At 34.8% G+C, this 21,406-nt stretch overlaps 4 protein-coding genes and 1 long non-coding RNA gene across 7 annotated transcripts; 3 read left to right on the top strand and 2 right to left on the bottom strand.

Annotated features, from left to right (window-relative positions):
* Positions 1-158: 158 nt before the first annotated feature.
* On the top strand, positions 159-8,102 carry LOC140962803 (glutamine--fructose-6-phosphate aminotransferase [isomerizing] 1-like). The gene is made up of 11 exons (XM_073421814.1): positions 159-535; positions 1,136-1,308; positions 2,371-2,479; positions 3,150-3,295; positions 3,574-3,738; positions 5,122-5,482; positions 5,904-6,154; positions 6,336-6,450; positions 6,536-6,791; positions 6,862-7,030; positions 7,448-8,102. Exons 1-11 carry the CDS (start codon positions 325-327, stop codon positions 7,529-7,531), a joined length of 2,040 nt encoding a protein of 679 aa, XP_073277915.1. The 5' UTR covers positions 159-324; the 3' UTR covers positions 7,532-8,102.
* A 321-nt stretch (positions 8,103-8,423) lies between these two features.
* LOC140962432 (uncharacterized) lies at positions 8,424-9,017 on the bottom strand. Its single transcript, XR_012172545.1, has 2 exons — positions 8,948-9,017; positions 8,424-8,860 (listed from the first exon to the last, which is right to left on the bottom strand). It is a non-coding gene; the product is annotated as an uncharacterized lncRNA (long non-coding RNA).
* A 1,737-nt stretch (positions 9,018-10,754) lies between these two features.
* Positions 10,755-11,286, bottom strand: LOC140962804 (uncharacterized). Its single transcript, XM_073421815.1, has one exon. The coding sequence runs from the start codon at positions 11,205-11,207 to the stop codon at positions 10,896-10,898; it is 312 nt and encodes a 103-aa protein (XP_073277916.1). The 5' UTR covers positions 11,208-11,286; the 3' UTR covers positions 10,755-10,895.
* A 171-nt stretch (positions 11,287-11,457) lies between these two features.
* LOC140963262 (phenylacetaldehyde reductase-like) lies at positions 11,458-12,101 on the top strand. The gene is made up of 3 exons (XM_073422550.1): positions 11,458-11,559; positions 11,747-11,869; positions 11,958-12,101. Exons 1-3 carry the CDS (start codon positions 11,458-11,460, stop codon positions 12,099-12,101), a joined length of 369 nt encoding a protein of 122 aa, XP_073278651.1.
* A 941-nt stretch (positions 12,102-13,042) lies between these two features.
* On the top strand, positions 13,043-20,150 carry LOC140963001 (serine/threonine-protein kinase rio2). Of its 3 annotated transcripts, XM_073422193.1 has the most exons (12): positions 13,043-13,202; positions 13,295-13,341; positions 13,474-13,544; positions 15,463-15,576; positions 15,659-15,834; positions 15,959-16,047; positions 16,997-17,114; positions 17,398-17,471; positions 17,608-17,655; positions 18,279-18,447; positions 19,275-19,400; positions 19,649-20,150. In XM_073422193.1, the coding sequence occupies exons 1-12, from the start codon at positions 13,119-13,121 to the stop codon at positions 19,997-19,999; spliced, it is 1,467 nt and encodes a 488-aa protein (XP_073278294.1). In that variant the 5' UTR covers positions 13,043-13,118; the 3' UTR covers positions 20,000-20,150. The 3 variants fall into 3 exon arrangements, with proteins under 3 accessions (XP_073278294.1, XP_073278296.1, XP_073278295.1); XM_073422195.1 differs by lacking the exon at positions 13,043-13,202 and having other exon boundaries at positions 13,298-13,341; positions 15,446-15,576; XM_073422194.1 differs by lacking the exons at positions 13,043-13,202; positions 13,295-13,341; positions 13,474-13,544 and adding an exon at positions 14,107-14,131.
* The last annotated feature ends 1,256 nt before the right edge of the window (positions 20,151-21,406 follow it).

Here is a 21,406-nt window from a genome sequence, read left to right as displayed (position 1 = left end):
TAAAAAAAAGAAAATTCAACCACAATATTTGTATTTGAAATATAAAAGTATATGTGTGTGTGTGTGTGTGTGTGTGTGTGTATTTTAAACACTTTTGTAATATCTCAAAAATAATAAAAGCCTTATTTTTTTAAAAAAAAACCCACCATCGGTCAAGGTCAAAATAAGCTCTAAAATCCAAAAGGTTTCAGTCCATGATTTTCGTCTCTCCTTCTCAGCTTCCTTCTCCTTCCATTTTCTGCATACATTTGCAGGAATTTGACCGAGTCGACAAATCGCAGAATTTGTAGAAAAAATTCAGCAACAACAAACATTTATTTAATAATGTGTGGGATTTTCGCATATCTAAATTTCAACGTGAGTAGAGAAAGAAGTTACATCTTACAATTGCTTTTCAATGGTCTCCGCCGTTTGGAGTACAGAGGATATGATTCCGCCGGAATTTCCATCGACTTTTCTCATGAAGCTTCCACTGTACCTCTTGTGTTTCGCCAAGAAGGCAACATTGAGACCTTAGTCAAATCTGTCTACAAAGGTGATTCCTTTTCTCGTTTCCATTTCCATTTTGTTGGGTTTTAATCTTGAACATGGATTGTCGGCGATGAAATTTGGTTTTTTTAGGATGAAAATCATAACGACATGGGTTTTGGGTTTATTGATATTCTATTCGTAATAATCATCATAGTAAGAATGTTTTTTCATATTTGCATATGTGAGGATTCATATTGAAATTTATTGCGATTTTGCGAGTGGATTTTAGTTTCATGTTAAGGGTTTAAGTCATTTTATACAATATCCCTTGTCTGATTTTCTTTTATTCTGTAATGTAGTGATCATATTTTTTAACTGTTTCACATTTGGTGGGTGTATTGATAAGAATACAACATAAATTCCATCTTTTGTTAAAAGAAATGTCACGATTCTCCTAAAATATGGGAGGAAAAATGCAATCTCACTGATAAAACATTTCAAGTCTATTGCCTTGGTATCTATCCATAATCATATGGTTTTGTTTCTTGTGGGATGGCTGCTTAGTTGCAGTGGCTATGGTTTGGGTTTTTGTGCAAGTGAAGCTTCTTATTCACTTACCTTTTCTCCCATGTTTTGAGTGATTATTATCAGTTCATATTTTCAGAAGTTGGTGCCACAAATTTAAATTTGGAAGAATCATTCTCAACTCATGCTGGAATCGCGCACACACGCTGGGCTACACACGGGGAACCAGCTCCAAGGAATAGTCATCCTCAGACTTCTGATCTAAAGAACGAGTTCTTGGTTGTTCATAATGGAGTCATAACCAATTATGAGGTTGATTTGCCTCTTTCGTCTTTTTAACTCTTCATCATATATCTTCTTTTACAGCAAACATATATGATCTGATTATGAGATGTATTTTTTATTGGATTGACTATTTGCATTTACAGTCTTCCCTATTTATTCATTATTCTAAAGAAGTATGTTTTGTTTCTTTATGCCTTTTTCAGCTTTATTTTCTTGTTTGAACACATTAAAATCTGTGAAATACTCAACAAGCTGGAGTTCAATATTTGTGGCACGCACAAGCTTTGTAATTCTGCTACTTTGCACTCCTGTCTGGGTTATGAAATGGTTCAAATTGTTGATGTAAAGAAGAATTGCAGGAGAAACACATAGTCAAGGTCTTGTTTTGAGATAAACTGGGAGAAATTCCTGCAGTAGATATTATCATTCTAACAATGAAAAAAAATTTGAATATGAATAGGAAATTATTAATACAAATTCCTGCATTACATAAGCCTGTGTCTGAAATGGAATACAGCTATAAAAGTATATTTTACATGACCAGAAAGTAAAAGTTACTAACCACGAACACCTAGTTGAACTAGTATTTGAAGCTTTATAATTCATTTTATTTATTTTGATTAGATTATAATTTTTATCTGCTGCCAGGCATCCTGAAATATCTAATTTAATGGGTTTTTGGATTTTATCTTATTTATGTGTCTGTGTGTGAACAAAAACTAAAGTGCAAATATATGTGTTCATGTGGAGTAATATGTATGGTAACTTCGTGCTTTCCTGCTCACATTTGCTGGAAGATCCGAAGATAGCAAGTGATAATATGGTGCTATTTAAATAACCGTTACTACTGAAGTCTGAACTTTTATTTTCAGCTTCTCCCTTTTTTTGGTAATTTTGATTCATGGCTGACAAAATAAAACTCTTTTCATAGATATCAACATGCCTTTCTTTTTTTAAATCCTTGATTTCACCAGATTTCAACATAGACTTAAGATGACATTATTTAAATCTTGCGTGCATATTCATTTGCGTAACCTAGTATTCTATTTCTTGTCCATAATTGTAATTTTGTACTGTTGTGGTTTTTAGGTGTTGAAAGAGACACTGGTACGACATGGTTTTACCTTTGAATCTGAAACAGATACAGAAGTAATTCCAAAGCTTGCGAAGTTCATCTTTGATAATGCAAATGAAGAAGGTATCTTACCGCTGTAGTTGTGGGTCGATAATTGCTAAAACTCTAGTTCCTTTTGTTTAATGTCTCTTTTCTTCCCTCCGTGCATAGTTTAATCATAAATCAAGTGCCGTGTGCATGAAAACTGCACTTTTTTAATCAATTCAGAACATCGAAAACAACAGAGAGAAATTTAACCATATTAAAGCATACTACAAATTCAGTGGTTTAATGCATTGGAATTCAGTAATAAATAAGCAAGTTATGCATGAATGCCTTATCTACTGCACTAACTGCACAAAAAAATACACAAGCTTCATGAACCTGAAGTGCTATAATGCTGCTTTTAAAAGGAAAAAATACTTTGGAGAGATAGAAATTGCAACTTTGGTGAGAAAACAAAGTTCTGACTAATCCTGAAACAGTTAGAAAGTTAAGTGTGGCTAGCAATTCTCCCTGTTTCCTTTGTGTCTCTTGATATTTCGTGTATCTTGGTTCATGTATGATAATCCCTTATCACCAGGGTGATTGTTTTTGGCATATGTTTTTCCTGTTGTTTTTGGTTCTTTTTACTGGATCATATAAGAATCTAACAGGTTACTTGTTTCTCACTTTTTTATGTTCTTTCTTATCTTTTTATATGAGAGCATTTGTTACTATATGATCACGAAGTTCCAATTACTATTTGGAGCAGGTGACAAGAGTATGACATTTAGTCAAGTCGTGCTTGAGGTAATGAGGCATTTGGAAGGAGCATATGCCCTTGTTTTCAAAAGCCGGCATTATCCCAATGAATTGATTGCATGCAAACGTGGCAGTCCATTGCTCCTGGGTGTAAAAGTAAGTAGCATGTTAACCTCTTGTTTATGCTAAACTTTAACATACAAAGCAAGTAGTATGTTGCCTCGTGTTGATGCATTAACATACAATGCAAACGTGGCAGTCCAAGAAAGTTATATGCATGATGAATGACATATTATTTTAGCTTTCTATATCCTGTAGAGCTCCGTGCTTGGCTGAAGCACAAGCCTACTGTTTCTTGAAAAATGCCCATAGAAAGTAGAGGATGCAGTAACATTGATTAGTCTGTTCTGAAAATGATATGGTCATTATTTCAGGAGTTAACAGAGCAAACCAACAATGGAACATCTTTTAATGATGTGAAATATCTTTCAAGCAATGGGCAACCAAAAGAATTCTTTTTTTCGAGTGATGCAAGTGCTCTGGTGGAACACACAAAAAAGGTCTTGGTGGTTGAGGACGGAGAAGTTGTTCATCTCAAGGTACTCTAAACTGTTACTAAATTGTGATCTATAATTAAGCTTATCACAATTGTTCCCTTAACCAATACAATTTCGAGCATTTGTACAGTTAATGGAGGGCTTTGGTGTGTGTTGCACACGTTGCTGTTCTATGTTTGTTCTCCCATTGTTTGCATTGACACAATTTCCTAATATTCCTTTCTACCATTCAAAGTTCATTTTTTATTTTTTCAATTCAGTGGAAGTCAATTGACCAATGGAGTCCAACACAAATGTAATTTTTAAAAAAAACAACCCCTTGTGCTGATTGAAGGGGTCATTTTATATTATATTCTGTACATTTAGGAATTTTATGAATCAAGGATGTGTTTGGTTAATGTGATGATTATTTGTAATTAGTTTGCTTCGATTTCGTTTTAAGTTATGAGTTGCGCACCAGGGTGATTGACATTCCCAATAGCTGGGATAAGGACCTGTAATTTTGATCAATCAGGGAACCAAGTTGCCAAAAATGTTGGATTGTTTATCCCAGTGGCTGGGATTTATTGAAAGCATTGGAGTCAACTATCTGCTGGCAGTGATTTTTGTGAAGAAGGGGAAGTAGTGCAATTAGTTTTTCTTTAGAAGAAATGGATAAGGTGAGAATTTAGTTGAGGACATTGTTGGAAGAAGACTTTGCTATGATCAGCTTTGACGAGCTAAATACTTTCTTTACATGATATACGATCTCAGGTTGTTTGGTAATGAATCTTAAAGTTGTTTACCAAGCTTTATCCTATTCATCAACCCACAGAAGACTAAAGGAATAAATGACTTATCTTAATATGTTGAACGCCTTCAGTTTTGAAATTTCACATCATGCAAAATACAAGTCACCTACATTGACTTGCTTGAATCCATCTCTGCAAAGTGAAAATGTTCCTTTACAATTTCATAGTTTCATTGAAAATTTTTCTGATTTATGATCCAAAACATCAGAAGTCGTTACCGGCCTGTTCACATGCAAATGTTATATATTTTGGTCCAATTTCTGCCTTCTGAAATTCATATTATTTTTTTTTATTGTTTGACTGTTTCACCCAAGTAGGTTAGAGCTTCAATGATTTGGACGCAAAAGTGAAGAGCTTAGGCTTTTTAAGGGAAAAAAGTATGAAGAGTAGGACAAGACAAAAAAATTTAATGTGCATTAACCTTATTTCAGAACTTTCCTTGTGGTTTGAGTTTGTTGCCATAGGTGCGTTATTTGACATGAATGATAACAACGCGAAGCTGATTTATTTATTTATGCTCGCTGCAAATCTATGAATTTTGTTACATACATATAATAAAGAAATAAATGGAGTTGCTATTCATTTTTTAAACTGAACTTAAGGGCTTCACTTCTGTTGAAATTGGTGGCTCCAGGATGGAGGTGCTTCCATTTTCAAGTTCAATCACATTAAAGGTAAACATGGGGGAACTTTTACTAGGCTCCCTTCTATTGAACGTGCTTTATCGGTTCTAGAAATGGAGGTTGAACAAATAAATAAAGGGAAGTATGAGCATTATATGCAGAAAGAAATTCATGAGCAGCCAGAATCTCTTACAACATCAATGCGAGGAAGGCTTTTACGTGGAGGATCCTGTAAAGCCAAGAGTGTCCTTTTGGGAGGCTTAAAGGATCACCTCAAAACCATAAGGAGAAGCAGAAGGATCGTTTTCATTGGTTGTGGTACAAGTTATAATGCAGCTTTAGCTTCAAGGCCCATTTTAGAAGAACTTACTGGTTAGTTTTGCTCTACTATAACTGGTAGTACTGCACATGTATTGCACGCGCCTAAATTAATTAGTATAGAATATAATTACATTTTTAAGTATCAAAATTTAATATACTGCATCATTATTAAAGAAAGGCTATTTTAGAAAATAAAAAAATCAAGTCACTAACATAACGTAAATTTACAGCTTCATATAAATGTTAGGGAGAAATATTTTAGAAAAAAGACATGTAAAAGAGACCAAAATGTGGTCACGTCTAGAGAAACAAAAGTACTATAGTATAGAGGAACGTTTTAAGAAACAAAATGTTGCACCAAAGAGACTAGAAGTGCTTGCTCTGGGTGGCTCTTGCTTAAATATGGAGCATAGATTTCTAATGCAAATGATGAGAATCCATTCCTAAAATAATTACATTACTGGCACTGCAGGTATTCCCGTGACAATGGAGATTGCTAGTGATCTATTGGATAGACAGGGCCCCATTTACAGAGAAGATACAGCCATTTTTGTTAGTCAATCGGGTGAAACTGCTGATACTTTACTAGCATTAGAATATGCTCTTGAGAATGGTGCATTGTGTGTTGGCATCACAAATACCGTTGGTAGTGCAATTGCTCGAAATACCCACTGCGGTGTTCATGTAAATGCTGGTTGTGAGATTGGTGTAGCTAGCACCAAGGTAAACTAACTGCATGTAACCCTCATTTGATTTACGTTATAGTACAAAAACAAGTCCTGGTTCTAAGTTGTTCAGTAGTAATGATGCAGTAGTAATGATGTTGAGTTTCTCAATCCTTAGACTTAGGATTAGGTCAGCTCCCTTTTATGAAGTTAGCTAATTATTTACTTTCATCAAACAGGCATACACAAGCCAAATCGTAGTCATGGTTATGTTGGCTCTTGCAATTGGAGGTGACACATTATCTAGTCAAGCAAGAAGGGAAGCTATAATAGATGGTCTATTTGAGTTGCCAAGTATGTATGCATAAACCTAGGTTGTTTCCCCACACATTTTTTGATGACTTATTTGTGTTCTAACTATGTTTTTAAGAAACTGTAGGTAAAGTAAAAGAGGTGCTGAAGCTAGATGAGGAGATGAGAGATCTTGCAAGGTTACTTATTGCTGAACAGTCTCTTCTTGTTTTTGGAAGAGGATATAATCACGCTACAGCTCTGGAAGGAGCCTTGAAGGTAAAAGAAGTGTCACTTATGCACAGTGAAGGTATGCTTGCTGGTGAAATGAAACATGGTCCATTAGCTCTAGTCGATGAGACTCTTCCTATCGTCGTTATTGCCCCCCGCGATACTTGTTTCAGGTTAGTCTTTTGTATTAAAGAAACACAATTGCTTTCATTATGAGAACTCAGTTTTTCTTCTCACGAACAGCAAACAGCAGTCAGTCATTCAGCAGCTTCATGCTCGCAAGGGTCGACTTATAGTCATGTGTACTAAAGGAGATGCAGCATCTGTTTGTGTTGGTGGATCTTGCCGTGTGATTGAAGTTCCTCAAGTTGAAGACTGTCTGCAGCCTGTAATCAACATAGTTCCATTGCAGGTAATCTTGTCATTCAAACTTATCTAACACCTTTTCTATCAGTGTGATTGCATATTTTAAAATTTCATGTCTCAGAACATAACTTCGTTTATCTTTCTAATAATTTCAAGTTCTAATTGAGGTTTCATTATCTTATTGTTGGGGAACAACAATTAACTTTGTTGTCGAATGGACACTATGGTATAATGACCAAAATGTGGTGTTTAGACAGTTGTACAGTTGAAAAAATTTGAGCTATGCGGGTACCATTAGTTAAGCTGTTGGTATAATGAGAATCAGTGTGCGATCATACTCTTACACTACTCTTACACTTGATGGATATATCCCTTGGATGTAAATGTAAGTCAGAAACTCGAGTCTGATATGAATGGAAATTTAGCGACTCCCTTTGATTCCTGTTAGTTTTCTTTGGCTCAGCTCTTGGCGTATCATCTAACTGTTTTACGGGGATACAACGTTGATCAGCCACGAAATCTTGCAAAGAGTGTTACAACTCAGTGATGCATGCAAAGACTTTACTTGCGGTTGTATGCCTTCTGAACCTTGACAAAAGCATGAAGCTGTTCTGCAATAGTTTTCCATGTTGATTGGGGTTCATCCCACTTTAGGCACTCCTTAATCACTGGGATATCGGTAGTTGGTACGTGATGTAACAAAGTGGCTTAGCTGACATTAATCCTCATGTTCACTCCTTTTTATATGTTGTGATCAAGAAACTGTTCATGGAAGGCTTTCTATTTCGTCCATTTCGACGAGGATTTGAGCATCTTCAGATTTGTGTGGGAAGTGAGTTTGGTATGTGACACAAGCCTTTCATTTTTGTTGAGCCTGTTTTGCACACTTTTAAGTTCTTAAAAGCCGCGGCCGACTGTTATAAAGAACGTGTACTAACGTATAATTGGTGAAATCCCATCATTTTGTGTTCGCTGTTTAGGCATTGTTTTATGCCTGTTCTATTTTACGGAATTCTATATTCGCACCACTTCAGTCTGTACAGTGAAGTCTGCATTTGTTATGTAGAACTCTGCTCACGAGTGTAAATGAATTGAAAATGAACCAAATATTATTTGTATTATTTTAGTTAAACTCTCGTTTAGATTATAGTTAGAAAAGGTTAAAAATTTAATTAGTTTGAATTTTATATAAAACTCGATATATTTGGTTTAATTTAATTATTGAGCTCAATTTGTCCACACCATCAAACAAAATAATTTAAATTAAGATTAGAAATGAGACTTAATATTTGCCAAATTCAACTTAGGTTCGACTTTATATTCATATCACATTAGCAATCACAATCGATTTAATTAATTTGCATCCAAATATGTATATACTCATATAGGTAAAAAATTTGCTAAAAAAAAGAATGGCCGGCCGGCCGGCAAATGCAAACTTACAAGAAGAATTTAAATATCCTTCCATTTTCAAACATATTACCCAACGTGTGTAACCACAGGCCTCGATGCCTCGAACCTAAGAAGACCAACAATCATTCCAATCAACTTCTCGAGTAACGATTCCATGATTCGGCATGAAACTTGATAGTCTAAGGCCTCGAACCTAAGAAGAATAATTATCTTTCCAACCAATGATCTATCCAACCAACTTCTAGAGCAACAATTCCATGATCCGGGCACAAAACTTGATAGTTCAAGGCGTGAAAGCTTGCAAACCTGATATAGGGGCGGTAGGTGATCATTTTCTACATGTCATGTAAATTTTGCCAGACATATAACCCAGATGATTCAGTAAACGCCTGGCAAAAATAAAACAGCATGTTCTCATTCATTTATCGTTTGGATTTCGATACAATGTGCATAAGCCACCCACCTAATGCATGAGATTCAGGAAGTAGAATTAGGGCAACGGCAGACACAAACAATAAGGTGTTTTAGTAATAAAGCACGAGAATCATACATCAGCGATCCCAAAAAGGTGTTGCCTGTTCGAATAGCAAAACAGGTTGCCCCGAGTATGAGCTTGTTTTTCAAATTAATAGGCTACTACGCAAAGGCTTCTTTTAGTAAATATATTTTAAAAAAAATATACTTTTTAAGAAAAATCGAGTTTCTACACTAAAGAATATATTTTTTTAAAGAAAAAACACTTTATTTTTTAAAATAAATGTTTTTAGTCCATTGTTTTTTCCAACCAGACAATCTTATTTCTTTATGTGATATAACTAATGATAGATATTTAGGTTATTTATTTATTCGATAAAAATCGAATTTTTAAATTCCTTCACCAAAATATCGAATTTTAGATCGAATCAATTGGACATGTAAGCTGAAAATTCAATATTTTGACTAGCAATAATTGAATTCATAGACAACACTACGATGTAGAGAGAAGGCCAAAAGATGATGCTTTGCCCATTGTTAAATATATTTGTTATCAAGAAATTCCATGAGCACACGCAGTAATGAATGATATGATATTAACTAAAAATAAGAATCTTGAAGTGAGGTGAAACAAGCTTTACGCTCAAGTAACTATCTAGGCACCAAAGAACTACCAAGATTTTCCCAAGCAAAAGTTCAATCACACTAGTGCACCTCAGCAAATCGCTTGCCCCATTCTGCACCTTGCTCCCAAACTCTACGATATATATACGCCTTAGTTCATCTTGCGCTTCAAATAGCTATGTCTATACATAGTGCATCATCTAAGAATTCGATTTCTCAGTGAATGTATAGAGCAACAATGAAGAAAATCGAGTCCAACGATAAGCGCAAAAATGTTTTCCCAAACTTGAAATATATTACTTTCAGTGTGACATCTAGAAAGAACTGATGGAGAACCGATTGATGATAAGAATTAGTAGAAAGATTGCAAACCCATTTAGATTGTCAACAGGATCAGAGCAGTAGCATTCCTGCATTAAGCACACAGTATCTAGAAAGGAAAGGCTGCTCCCATAAACCACCCAAAGCACCAGTTCTCGTGCATCACTTCAGCCACCACTGCCGGATAGAAATTCAGATAGTCATTTATATATAGCTTCTGCTTGTAATATCCTCTTGAACCAAAAGTCCATCACCAGACAAAATCTCATTTTTGCATAATGAAACTCATTTCAGCATATAAAGTCCCATGAAAAAAGACCAGGCAGTTTCAAACTCCAATGCTCTCGATTTGTCGATAAACACAGAAACAACTACAGCAGTAGTTCCATTCATTGTTTAGACAAAATTTCATTTTTACAAGCAGGTTCCAATCAAAAAGGCAATCTTCGTCTGAAAATTCATAGGTACTTGTGGCACTCGAGATCCAAGAAGAATTTGGATTCATGCAAAAATTGCAACTGACAATGGGAGGATAGAATACAGAGAAAACAGATAAATTCGGACACTAAATCTGGGTTTCAAGAAGGTATTAACAGTTTACATCGACTAATTTACCGCCTACGAAACAGACAGGCAGCGTTATAAAACATCCACCAGCAGTTCCTACCTAACCATAACACGCTTGTACACAAATATACATAGAAAATCCATAAAACATTCGATGATTAGAAGTAATTTTAACTTGAACACATTCACACAAACATATATAATCGGGGATAAAGAGAAGGCATAAAATAGTTGGGATGCAACTAATTCTTTTGGATTGTTTTCAGTCGCCAGTTTCCACTACTTGTCCTCCCCTGATATAATCTCAAGGAAAACATAAGTCTAGCTAGCACAAAAGTAACAAGGAAACAAAAAATCAAATCTCGTATGGTACTAAAATGTTCTTGTACCATTCAACAAGATTCAGAAAATTTTACAAGAAGTCATTAGGAACCAAAACAATCTCTCTATCCCCCCCAAATTCCCCACTCGAGCTCAACATCTAGGCTTCCGGAATGCATTCCACGAACAATTCAAAAGACAACACGAAATTGTGGTGCATCAGCGCCACTTGCCGGCAGAATCTCCCAACGGCAAGGTTCGAGTTCGTCAGATACGGGGCAAAACCCCGCCAGAGTCACCTTGTCAGCGGAAGCAGCGACAGAACCGAACTCGAACACCGATATTTCAGCGAGAAGCTGGTCGGGTTTCCGAACCTCTATCGCTCCGTTCATGCCGGGAACCTCAGAAACCGTTTTGGCGTCCGATTTGGGGGCCGGAGCTGGTTCCTCCTGCTTGCTTCCATTACCGTTGCCTTTTCTGGTGAACCACGACAGAATTCCCATTGAGATAGGGTTTTGTGTTACAAAGAAGACGCGAGTTTCGGTTGGAACCAAACAAGGTTTAGCTGAATCTCAGCTCCCAAAACCGCCCGTTATATATGTGAACCACCCGAACCGGTCAACACCATTCACTCAGATTTCTCTATTTTATTATTATTATTATTATTATATTATATAAACGTCATAATAAAATGTAATTCGCGTATTAGTTATTAGGCAGCAAATATCAGATTCAATTTATTAGGAATAACTGATGGAACCAGCGGTGAACGGAACGCTTAACTTTCTCAAGTCATGCGCCAAAACACCATCTAACAAACGAGTTGTGGTCACATCTTTTATAGCTTCAGTTACACTCAACTAATATCCCCGTGCCCTGGGTACCATAATGGATGAGACCTGGTTTTCGGACCCCGAACTATGCAAAAAAACAAAGGTTTTGTATCTGACGCGTCTTTAACTTGTACCAAAACGAGATAATATAGCACAACATATTTTGTGAACAATATCTGTTTTTTTTTATGCGAGCCTGTTTCTTTCAGCAATGGTATTGGCTTGCAAAGACATTAGTAAAGCAAACTGCGGTGAGATATGCAGAACAAAATGGGATCGGTCCTCTCCTTCAGCCAACTCTCAATGCTTCGTCTCACTGCCTTGAACTCTTGGTCCGATCATGTTCTATCTTTCACATAACAAAATATTTACTGTTCTCTTATCTAAATAATTTTGCGGTATTTCCTGACTATCAATTTTTTTGATGTTAGAGATGTTGTGTTTGCCCATGTTATGGCTTTTGAGTATCCTTCAGCTAATGGAAGATACATTTTAGTCGAAGCCATGATAAGTCTATGCATATTTTACATGCGCAAATTAGGCCTTCACCCACAATCTTCATAAGAGGTAGATTTCTTCAACTTTGTATTCATCTTTTAAATACGTTCACAACAAGATATGATGTTATGCATTTACGCATTAAATTTCATAACACTGAAATCTGATTTTTTAAAACGAACAAGAAAAAAGTTGAAACTTTGGGGTTGAATTTTATACCTATTGAGATTAGTATCAGGGACATGATTGAGACATGAAAACTTCCTCAAGATTTAGAAGAGCCTCGACTTATTGTATTCCTCAATTTTCACTATTTTAAAGGGGAAAAAATGCCATCGGATTCAAGGTACAATAGCAAAGACTATTTTCTTCTGAGTTTCCATTTCTTCTTGTTCCAAATTGTATGGTAACGTTATTAGCTACAAACTATTATCATGTTTTGATTATCTTAATATTAAAAATTTAACACCAGACATAACATAATTCGATTGGATTTTCTTGGACTGGCTTAAATCTACCTATTTTACGTTGACTACATCGAATATATGAAAATTAATACTTGAAATTTGGCCCAAACATTAATACTTGAAAATTAACAAGAATAGGTGAAATTCAAAAGGCAGAAATATAGGTTTTTCAAACTAAGTATGCACCCTTGATCAACTTAATAATTTTTTAAAAGGTGAATCTTTACTAAAATTATAGCTGAAAAGAAATATTAAAAGAAACATTCAAAATTGTGATTTATTTTTAAAAAATGGTAGAAAAAATAGGAAAGTTAAAGAATGCTTGAATTTTAGTTGTCATTAAAAAATTTTGAAAAAGAGAAAAATTTTTCAAGCAATTAATTGGTCTTTGAATTGTAATTATTACTTAAAAATTAAATAATTTGATTCTGAATTAAAATTTAAAATTTTAACCCTTCAAAAATATATTAACCCTTCAAAAAAAAAATCAAAATATTGAAGGCCCAAGTCTCAAAATATTAGTAGTGCCTAGCCCATTAGGTCACATCATTTCTCGCTTAAGGGCATGTTTGGTTATGTTTTTCCTACTGATCAATTGGCGTCCAAGTGAGAAAAGATGAAGCTGGATGTGAATGCTCTGCGATATCTCTCCAAAGATGATTTTAGGGTTCTCACCGCCGTCGAGATGGGCATGCGCAATGTTTGTTTCTTTTTCATATCAACGTTTTCTTCATTTGCTAAGATTGATTTTTTGTTTAATTTTAATTGAGGGTTTTGTTTTTACTGGTTCAGCATGAAATTGTGCCATCAGAGTTGATAGACCGAATCGCGTCCCTCAAGTGAGTGACTTTTGTTTAAAGTTTTTTATTGTTTTGATATGTCCAAGATTGTTGTTTGATATGTCAAAAATTGCGTTTATTTTACCATTTTTTTACAGCCTAATCTGAGTTTATGTATGTATTCTCTTATAGGCATGGGGGTACTTATAAAGTTTTGAAGAATTTGCTGAAGCATAAACTATTGCATCACGACTCTTCCAAATGTTTGTACCTTCCTCGTTTTTTCCCTTCGTTCTGTGTCTTTAGGCATTTTTAAGGTTATTATTGTTCTATTTGTTGATACAGTTTTCGAGAATAGTATCACTATATGTAGTTGCCTGCAGATCTTCTGTTCACGCAAATAAGAATTGTATGAAGTCGAAGTTAATATTTTATTAAGAATGCATACGATTACTCTGTTTGAGAAGAAAAATCAGATTTTTAAGCCTTATTTACGGAATGGACTTGGGACATTCTTTTGAGAGAATACAGTTTGGAGGACTGTTGATAATGCCAACTAACTTGTTCTTAGGGCATGAATCTTGGGGTGGCATGATCGTGGAATTTGAAAAACCTTAGGAATGTTGTGTTGGTTTCTAGAATGCTCATTGGGGATGCTGTGGCAATTGAGATTTAGCAGGAAGTTCATATATTTTTGGGATATCTTGATGATAGATATCGAATCTGTGGATGATTCCTTATTCTTTCTTTCTCATACATTTGTTAGTTCATTTTAGCAGAGAGTGGGTCACTGGGAATTCCATCTGGTTTATTGTCCAATCAAATGGGACAATAGAAGACAGTTAGAATGGTAACGTGTTAGACATAACGCTTCTTGTTGCCTCAAATAAGATCCATGGATTCTACTTCTTGAAAAGTTTCTTGGAAGTGAATTCCCCAATCAGGTTGCCTTTGTTGTTTAATTGAGTCAAAAGGAGCTATGCTTCTTAGTGATGATTTTAGGAAGAGAACGAATGTTCATCAGCTATGGTGATTTATACAAAAGAAAGACGGGAAAAATCAGAAGATGCACAATGGCTTTTTCTATTTCAGATGGTTTTTTAGTATGAGTGTGGACTCTATCTCTGCCAAGTAATGAACCGTGTATTCAACTTTCTGAATGTTCCTTGTATGCAGAATAAGTTCACTTGTTAGAATATGAAATTTTCTATGTAGAAAGGAACAGATCATAAGTATTGATATGATTCTCTTTTGTTTGGTTGGAGTGTGGGAGAGAGTGAAGAGAGTCTCTGATGGGTAGGGGTTCATGTCTCCAGATTGAAAGTCATTTGCTCTTACATGGATGTTTTGGTTCAAAAACTTTGTCCCTAAATGAAACTGTTGGATAAACCATAGTTGTCAAAGGCGAGCGCCTCTCGCCTCAAGGCGAAAGGCGCTACCAGGCGCGGGCCCCAGGCGCAACGATTTACAAAGGCGAGCCCAGGCGCGCGCCTCGGCTCGCCTTGGAAGGGCTCTCGGGCGCGCCTGAGATTGCCTTTTTTTTTTTAAATTCAGTGACAGAGAAGTTGCATTTGAAAATGCAACTTCTCTGTTTTTTTTTAATATTAACTTAAAATGTAAAAAGCCCAACCCAACCTTAAACCCTAGCAGCCCAGTTGACAAATTAAATATCATGAGGCGACAAGAGCAGAAGTGTGCAGACTGCAACAGAATTACAGAAGCCAACAACGTGACAGCGTGAATAAGAGAAAGGCCAAGAGCCATTTATTGAAGAAAGCTCAGGTATCAGTTCTAGGGACTCTGATGATTCGATGGAAGAAGATGAACTTGATTTGGATGATTGAAGAATTTTAATCGCGTTACTTATTATAATGAACTTATTAATTATTTGTTGTTTTGTATGACATTGTGATTTAATTATTTCATATTTTAATATATTATTCTAAGATAAATATATTTTTAAAAAAAATAAATAATGTGCGCCTTGCTTCGGTAAGGCGCGCGCCTCGCCTTGCGCCTTGCGCCTCAGGCTCCAGAGCCCTTATGCGCCTCAGTGCGCCTTGCGCCCTTGACAACTATGGGATAAACTTTCTAGATGATTTGCAGAGGCTAAATTAATCAGCATGTTATTTAATTTTTCCTTCAATAAAATCTGATTCTACAGAGTTGTATCTTGGGCAGATGATGGCTTCCGGCTCACTTACTTGGGCTATGATTTTCTCGCCATAAAGACAATGGTTAATCGTGGAGTCTTTGATGCTGTTGGCCGTCAAATTGGTGTGGGGAAGGAGTCTGGTATATTTACCTCGCACTCTATTTAAGTTTTACTGTTTCCCTAGTTTTATCATTAACAATATTTTTTTTTCCTTATGTTAAGATATATTTGAGGTTGCTACAGAAGATGGTACAATTCTTGTAATGAAGTTACACAGGCTTGGTAGGACTTCATTTAGGGCAGTCAAGTCGAAACGTGATTACTTAAGACATCGAAGTAGCTATAATTGGCTGTACTTGTCACGATTAGCTGCTCTCAAAGAATTCGCCTTTATGAAGGTTTGCTTATACTTAATTATCATTTTGATTTCCATTTAGTTCTTTTGTTGGAAGAAACAATTAACGTTCTGTGTCTGCCATTCGCATTGAGATAGTTTTGTTTGCTTTGTACCATTCTCCGTAGGCTTTGGATGAACATGGCTTTCCCGTTCCACATGCTGTGGATTGCAATCGGCACTGTGTTATCATGTCACGCATCCAAGGTTATCCACTGTAAGTGTTATCTTGTAATGACCATATGATGTGTTGAGAAATTTTTTTCTGGATCACCACCATGAAAATTGATGTTTTGATGCCAGATGTTCTAATTCATGTTGTCTCCAAATGAGAAAGGGGGCAAAATACACATTTCTCGTTCTCTCTGGTTATAATACCACCTTAAAAGAAACATAAATTATATGTTGCCAGTTATAGCATAAAATTTGTTCTCTGGAGGTGACTCAACTATAGCTGAAAGAGTATATAATGCAGCTCTGGGGAAATATGTATTAAGTTTGTGGCTATTTGTGGAAATTCCATTAATTTTCAGCGGGAATTGACCAGAGATACAATAAACTGGACCAAGGATGTTGTGACTATGTGGTTTATTGTGGCTGATTACTTCCATTGAAAGTTGGAGTTGAACTACTTGATTTAATCCTGAAATCAGATAGTAAAGGCGTGAATGGACGGTGATACAACTTACAAATAAACTCTAGTTTTTAGAATTTTGTTGGCAAACTTTATTGTTGTACTCGGCGAATTGAAACTTGATATCTTTTTGCGTTTCCAAATAGCTATGGATCTGATCAACGAAATGGCATGTAATCATGGTAGTTTATGTTTTTTTTTTGGCTAATTATCCAAATTGAAAGGCCAGCTCACCTAAATGTTCTTAGTTTGTATAAATTTGTAGGCAACTTTATTGTGTACCCGGTCAACTAGAACTTGAATTTAACGAATTGGAACTACTATCCCGCCTAAATGTTCTTTATTTGTAGCATATGCTGATTAATTTCCCTCGATGTGGCATAATGTTTTCATTCTCTCATTGTTTTTGAAATTATGCTCTTTAATTAAGAAAGAAAATCAGTGTCATCTGTCAGTTTACTCTTTTCATTCACTTTTAAGGAATTGGTGATGTGTTCGATTAGAGCTGTGTATACGATCCTGTTTCATACAGCGTACAGGTCAAACAATTTCAAAATCCAGACACGGTTTTTGAAACAATCCTCGGTCTCATTGTGCGCTTAGCAGAACACGGGCTAATTCACTGTGATTTCAATGAATTCAACATTATGGTAAGTAATGCAGGGCTTTCAGCGCACATTTCCTTTTTATATTTTTAATTCAACATAGTGGACCTGAAGATTATATTTTAAATTCAGCATAATTTATTTCCTTTGTTTATTGATTTATCTTAAACCAATGTGTTTCTCTGGCTTGAGTTACTTCATTTTTTGTTCATTTTGCCTTTTCTTAAATATAAACTCGGTGGTCTTAAAGGTATAATCACCGTGTTCTATTACATGTTTACGTTATGCACGTTATCTAATTCTTTTTTTTTTGGTGTTTTGTATTTAGGTCGACGACGATGAGAAAGTCACGATGATTGATTTTCCTCAAATGGTTTCTGTTTCTCATCGAAATGCGGAGATGTATAATGTTTTACCTTTTACACTACCTCTTTGTGCAGTTTTTTTTTTTGTTAACTTAAGGACACTAATTACAATGTATATTGTCATGGGCACATTTTAGATTGAGATTTAATTTCCTTCTTTTTTTTCCCTTCAGGTACTTTGACCGTGATATTGAATGTATTTTTAAGTTCTTTGGAAAGAGGTCAGTGGATAATTTTCAAAAGCTAATATCTGAGTTCTACACTATCATATTACTTGGATAGCAACTAAATTTTCTAGATACCGATTATTTGTGTAAGTCATGATTAAGTGCACGAAGTGCACACATGAGTCTAACACAAGTTGCAACAATACACAAATACCATGGCAAAACTTTTACAACTTGCACTTATATGTGTTTCTTCATGATTCAGATTTTAGAATATTACATCTTGGTTAGTCAGCGTATGTCAGTTGTGTGAGTCAGTCCTCCTTGCGCTTTTGGCAGGACTGATACGGAGTAACTGCTTTCTGTGCCATTTTTTAAGGATGGCTTATAAGTGACTGAGTGAGTAAGTGACAGTATTTGTGAGTTGTGAACCTAGAACTGGAGTAGCGGATAAACAAGTTATAATTGTACTTTCAGGCCTTTTAAAACATAGTTCTTAAAATAATAGCAGACTAAGATCAAGGTACCTGTAAAATTTGTGCCAAGTTCTCTGTGATAATATGTTGTGATTAGAATATTTATTCTTTCATATGGGCGCCATTTACCACATGCATCCTCATGGCCCATCTCATCAATTATCTTACTTATGTTATCTACATTATGGTATTTTCCATTAGGTTCAATCTCTCTTTTGATGAAACTGAAGATGCAGATGACGATCTAGAGGTGGACTTAGATGAAGGTTGCAGGCCTCAGTTTTCAGACATAAAGAAAGTTTCAGGGTTCCTGGACAAGGAACTTGAAGCCAGTGGTTTTACTAGGAAGGTTCAAGATGACATTGAGAAGGTGCTAAAATCTCTCCTTGGCAATTGATTTTTATTTCTCCTTTTAAATTTGAATTAATTATTGATCTCTGGCAACATTACATCTTCTAATATGCTGTATCAAGGCTATCAAATGGCTCAGTCTCTAATTACCGAAGTTCTTGTGAGTTCAAGTGACCAAAGTCTATTCCAAATATCTCATTTGAGATCCCACTTTCATTATGCATGGTTACTCTGGCTGTGGCATTACAACTTTTGTTTTTGACTTGTTAGATATTCATTAGTTATGTGACAACTAGGGCTTTTTTCAGATTCAACCTGTTTTATTGAAATAGATTTATGACACCCTGCATTATGATGTTTAAATTTATATACTCTAGGGAATGAAGAAGCTTGTTCCATCAAAGAACTATGTTTCTTTTATCAGACTAGGGTCTTGTCTAGTAAAGAACTACGTTTCTTTTATCGGGCTAGGGTCTTGTCTAGTTTTTTTTGTCATAAGTGGATTACTCGTCCGCTTATTGTAATTAAAAGCTATTAAGTATTTAATAATATATCGTTTCTTTTTCCTTTTTTTAAAACGAACTACATTTCTATCATGCGCTAGAGTTGTTTTTACGAGGAGAAAATGGAACTAAAGCGACTTTTGATTACGTTTTTAAAGAACGGCGTAGCTAATATAACAGGATCATGATTCATTTAAATATAGGTAGCTGAATATATGATTTTGATATGTTTATTCTTGTGTACTTGCGCTCTCAAATGGTAAAGTGATATTTAATGATCTTTGGTATTAATATTTTAAGTTATGGCTGCTGTAAAACTTCTGGTCTCTGCTGTTGTTTATAGTTCATTGTCGTGGATTCTGAGAAGGATTCAAGTTCAGAATCTGAGGGAATCGATGATGGAGACACCATTAAAGGGGCTGGTGAAGGAAGCTTATCGAATTTTGAGTCCTTGTGCTCGATTGGACAGGTTATTCTTCACTTATTTATATTTTGACTTTGGATCCTCTGATTCTACCGCTATAGGTTTGTTGTAAATATTAAGAAATGTTAAATAAATAAAAGAAAAATTAAGAAATGTGATGACGGAAGTTGACGATTAATATTTAGCTTTGTTTCTGAATAAGAGCAATATATCAAGAATTTTTTTTTGGAAGAAGGCTATCAAGATTTAATCGGTCGTTCACTGTGCAAATTAACCAAAAATCGTGTTTGCAGGAAAGAGATCTTAAACTTGGCTGCAATCAAGATACTTGCAAGGAAAATAGCCAAATTGGACACGAGCCTAGGGAAGATGGACCGGCCAAGCCCGAGAATGATGCTAGGATTGAAACACAAGCTGGATGTGATTCTGGTTCAGAAGAAGAAGAAGAAGAAGAAGAAGAAGAAGAAGAAGAGAATGATAGCAAAAACCCGGAACTGATAAAACGTCTAAATAAACAACGAAAACATGCAATTCAATCGGCTCGTGGGAGAAGGAAGGTTATAACTTCAAGAAACACTTACAAAGACAGAGGTGGGAGGTCCTCTCATAATTCAAAGATCCAGAAGCAGCTAAGCAGCTGGTGAAACAATTAGATTGTAGCTAGTGTATTTACTATACACAGACAGCTTCTTTTGCTTGTGAGTTTTGAGCTAGAAGTAAAAACACTTGCATTTTTATATGTGGATTTTATTATCAATATTTTAGATTCATGTATAAAAAGAAACTATTTTGTTTTGAGTCCTTGGGACGAGTGCTATTTGGCAGACTGCTAGATTGAAATTATGATCTAACTTGCCCCATTTCTGATAACAAAACTTGCTTTGGATCACAGGATTAATAACACTTGCTTGTGAAAAGTAACTGCATAAAATTGTAAAAAAAATATCAAGCTCTTTCTGGACACGTATTTTAAACTATTTTTTGATATTTTACAAGTAAAAAAAATTTGAAGTATGTGACTGAATAATAGTTTTGTAAATAGTTTATGAAAATGTTTTCTAAAAATTATTTTCTAATTATAGTTTTTAAAGAATAATTGAGAGATTTTTTATGTTTTTAAAATAAAAAAATCAGTTAAAGGAGTAATAAATCATAAAAAAAGTTTAAAAAATATCTGTTTAAATAATAAAATTTTACCAAAACATAAAAAAGGGGGAAAGAAAAATTTGTAATGCAACGAGGTCCAAGACTCCGGCTTCTTCATAAATTAAATACCCGACTCCTTGTTATAATTTTTTTAAAAAAACTATATCTATTTTAAATTATGTAAATCATTATAATTATTAGTAAAATATATGCAACTTTATTTTTTTTAACAGTATTATAAATTATAAACATAACAAATAAATGTTATTTTATTGAAAAAACAACCAAAAATTTTAAAAGGTGAGACCCCGGCTCATTAAATTTTTCGAAGGACAGAGGGTCTTGGACAAGGAACAAAATTCTCAGTTATACTCTCGTGTGAGACGGTCTCATAAATCTTTATATGTGAGACGATCTCACAAATCTTTATCTGTGAGACGGGTCAATCTTATCGATATTCACAATAAAAAGTAATACTCATAGCATAAAAAGTAATACTTTTTCATGGATGACTCAAATAAGAGATCTGTCTCAAAAAATACGACCCGTGAGACCGTCTCATACAAGTTTTTTTCCTATATTTAGTGTTCTAAACGGTATTACAATTTTGGTCAAACAAATCATGTTTGCTCAAATTATTAAAAATTTAACGCACTAAAAACCATGCATGGTCATAATACAATTAATAGTTGATAAAACATTTGATTCATTTATTTTTTATATACAAAAAATCGACAATAAAATATATCTCAATATTTTTAAATGATTAAAATAATATATTAATGATTTTTTAATTAAAAAAAATGAATAAAATGTTTTTTTAGTAATTTATTCTATTTTCTTCATGCATGATGTTTAATGCATTTATTTTTTTAATAATTTTTGCAAACGAGACTTGTTTGAAC

This window comes from Primulina huaijiensis, chromosome 17, assembly GCF_012295235.1.
Source record: "Primulina huaijiensis isolate GDHJ02 chromosome 17, ASM1229523v2, whole genome shotgun sequence".
Taxonomy (NCBI): Eukaryota; Viridiplantae; Streptophyta; class Magnoliopsida; order Lamiales; family Gesneriaceae; genus Primulina; species Primulina huaijiensis.
This window is presented reverse-complemented; position numbering and strand designations above follow the sequence as displayed.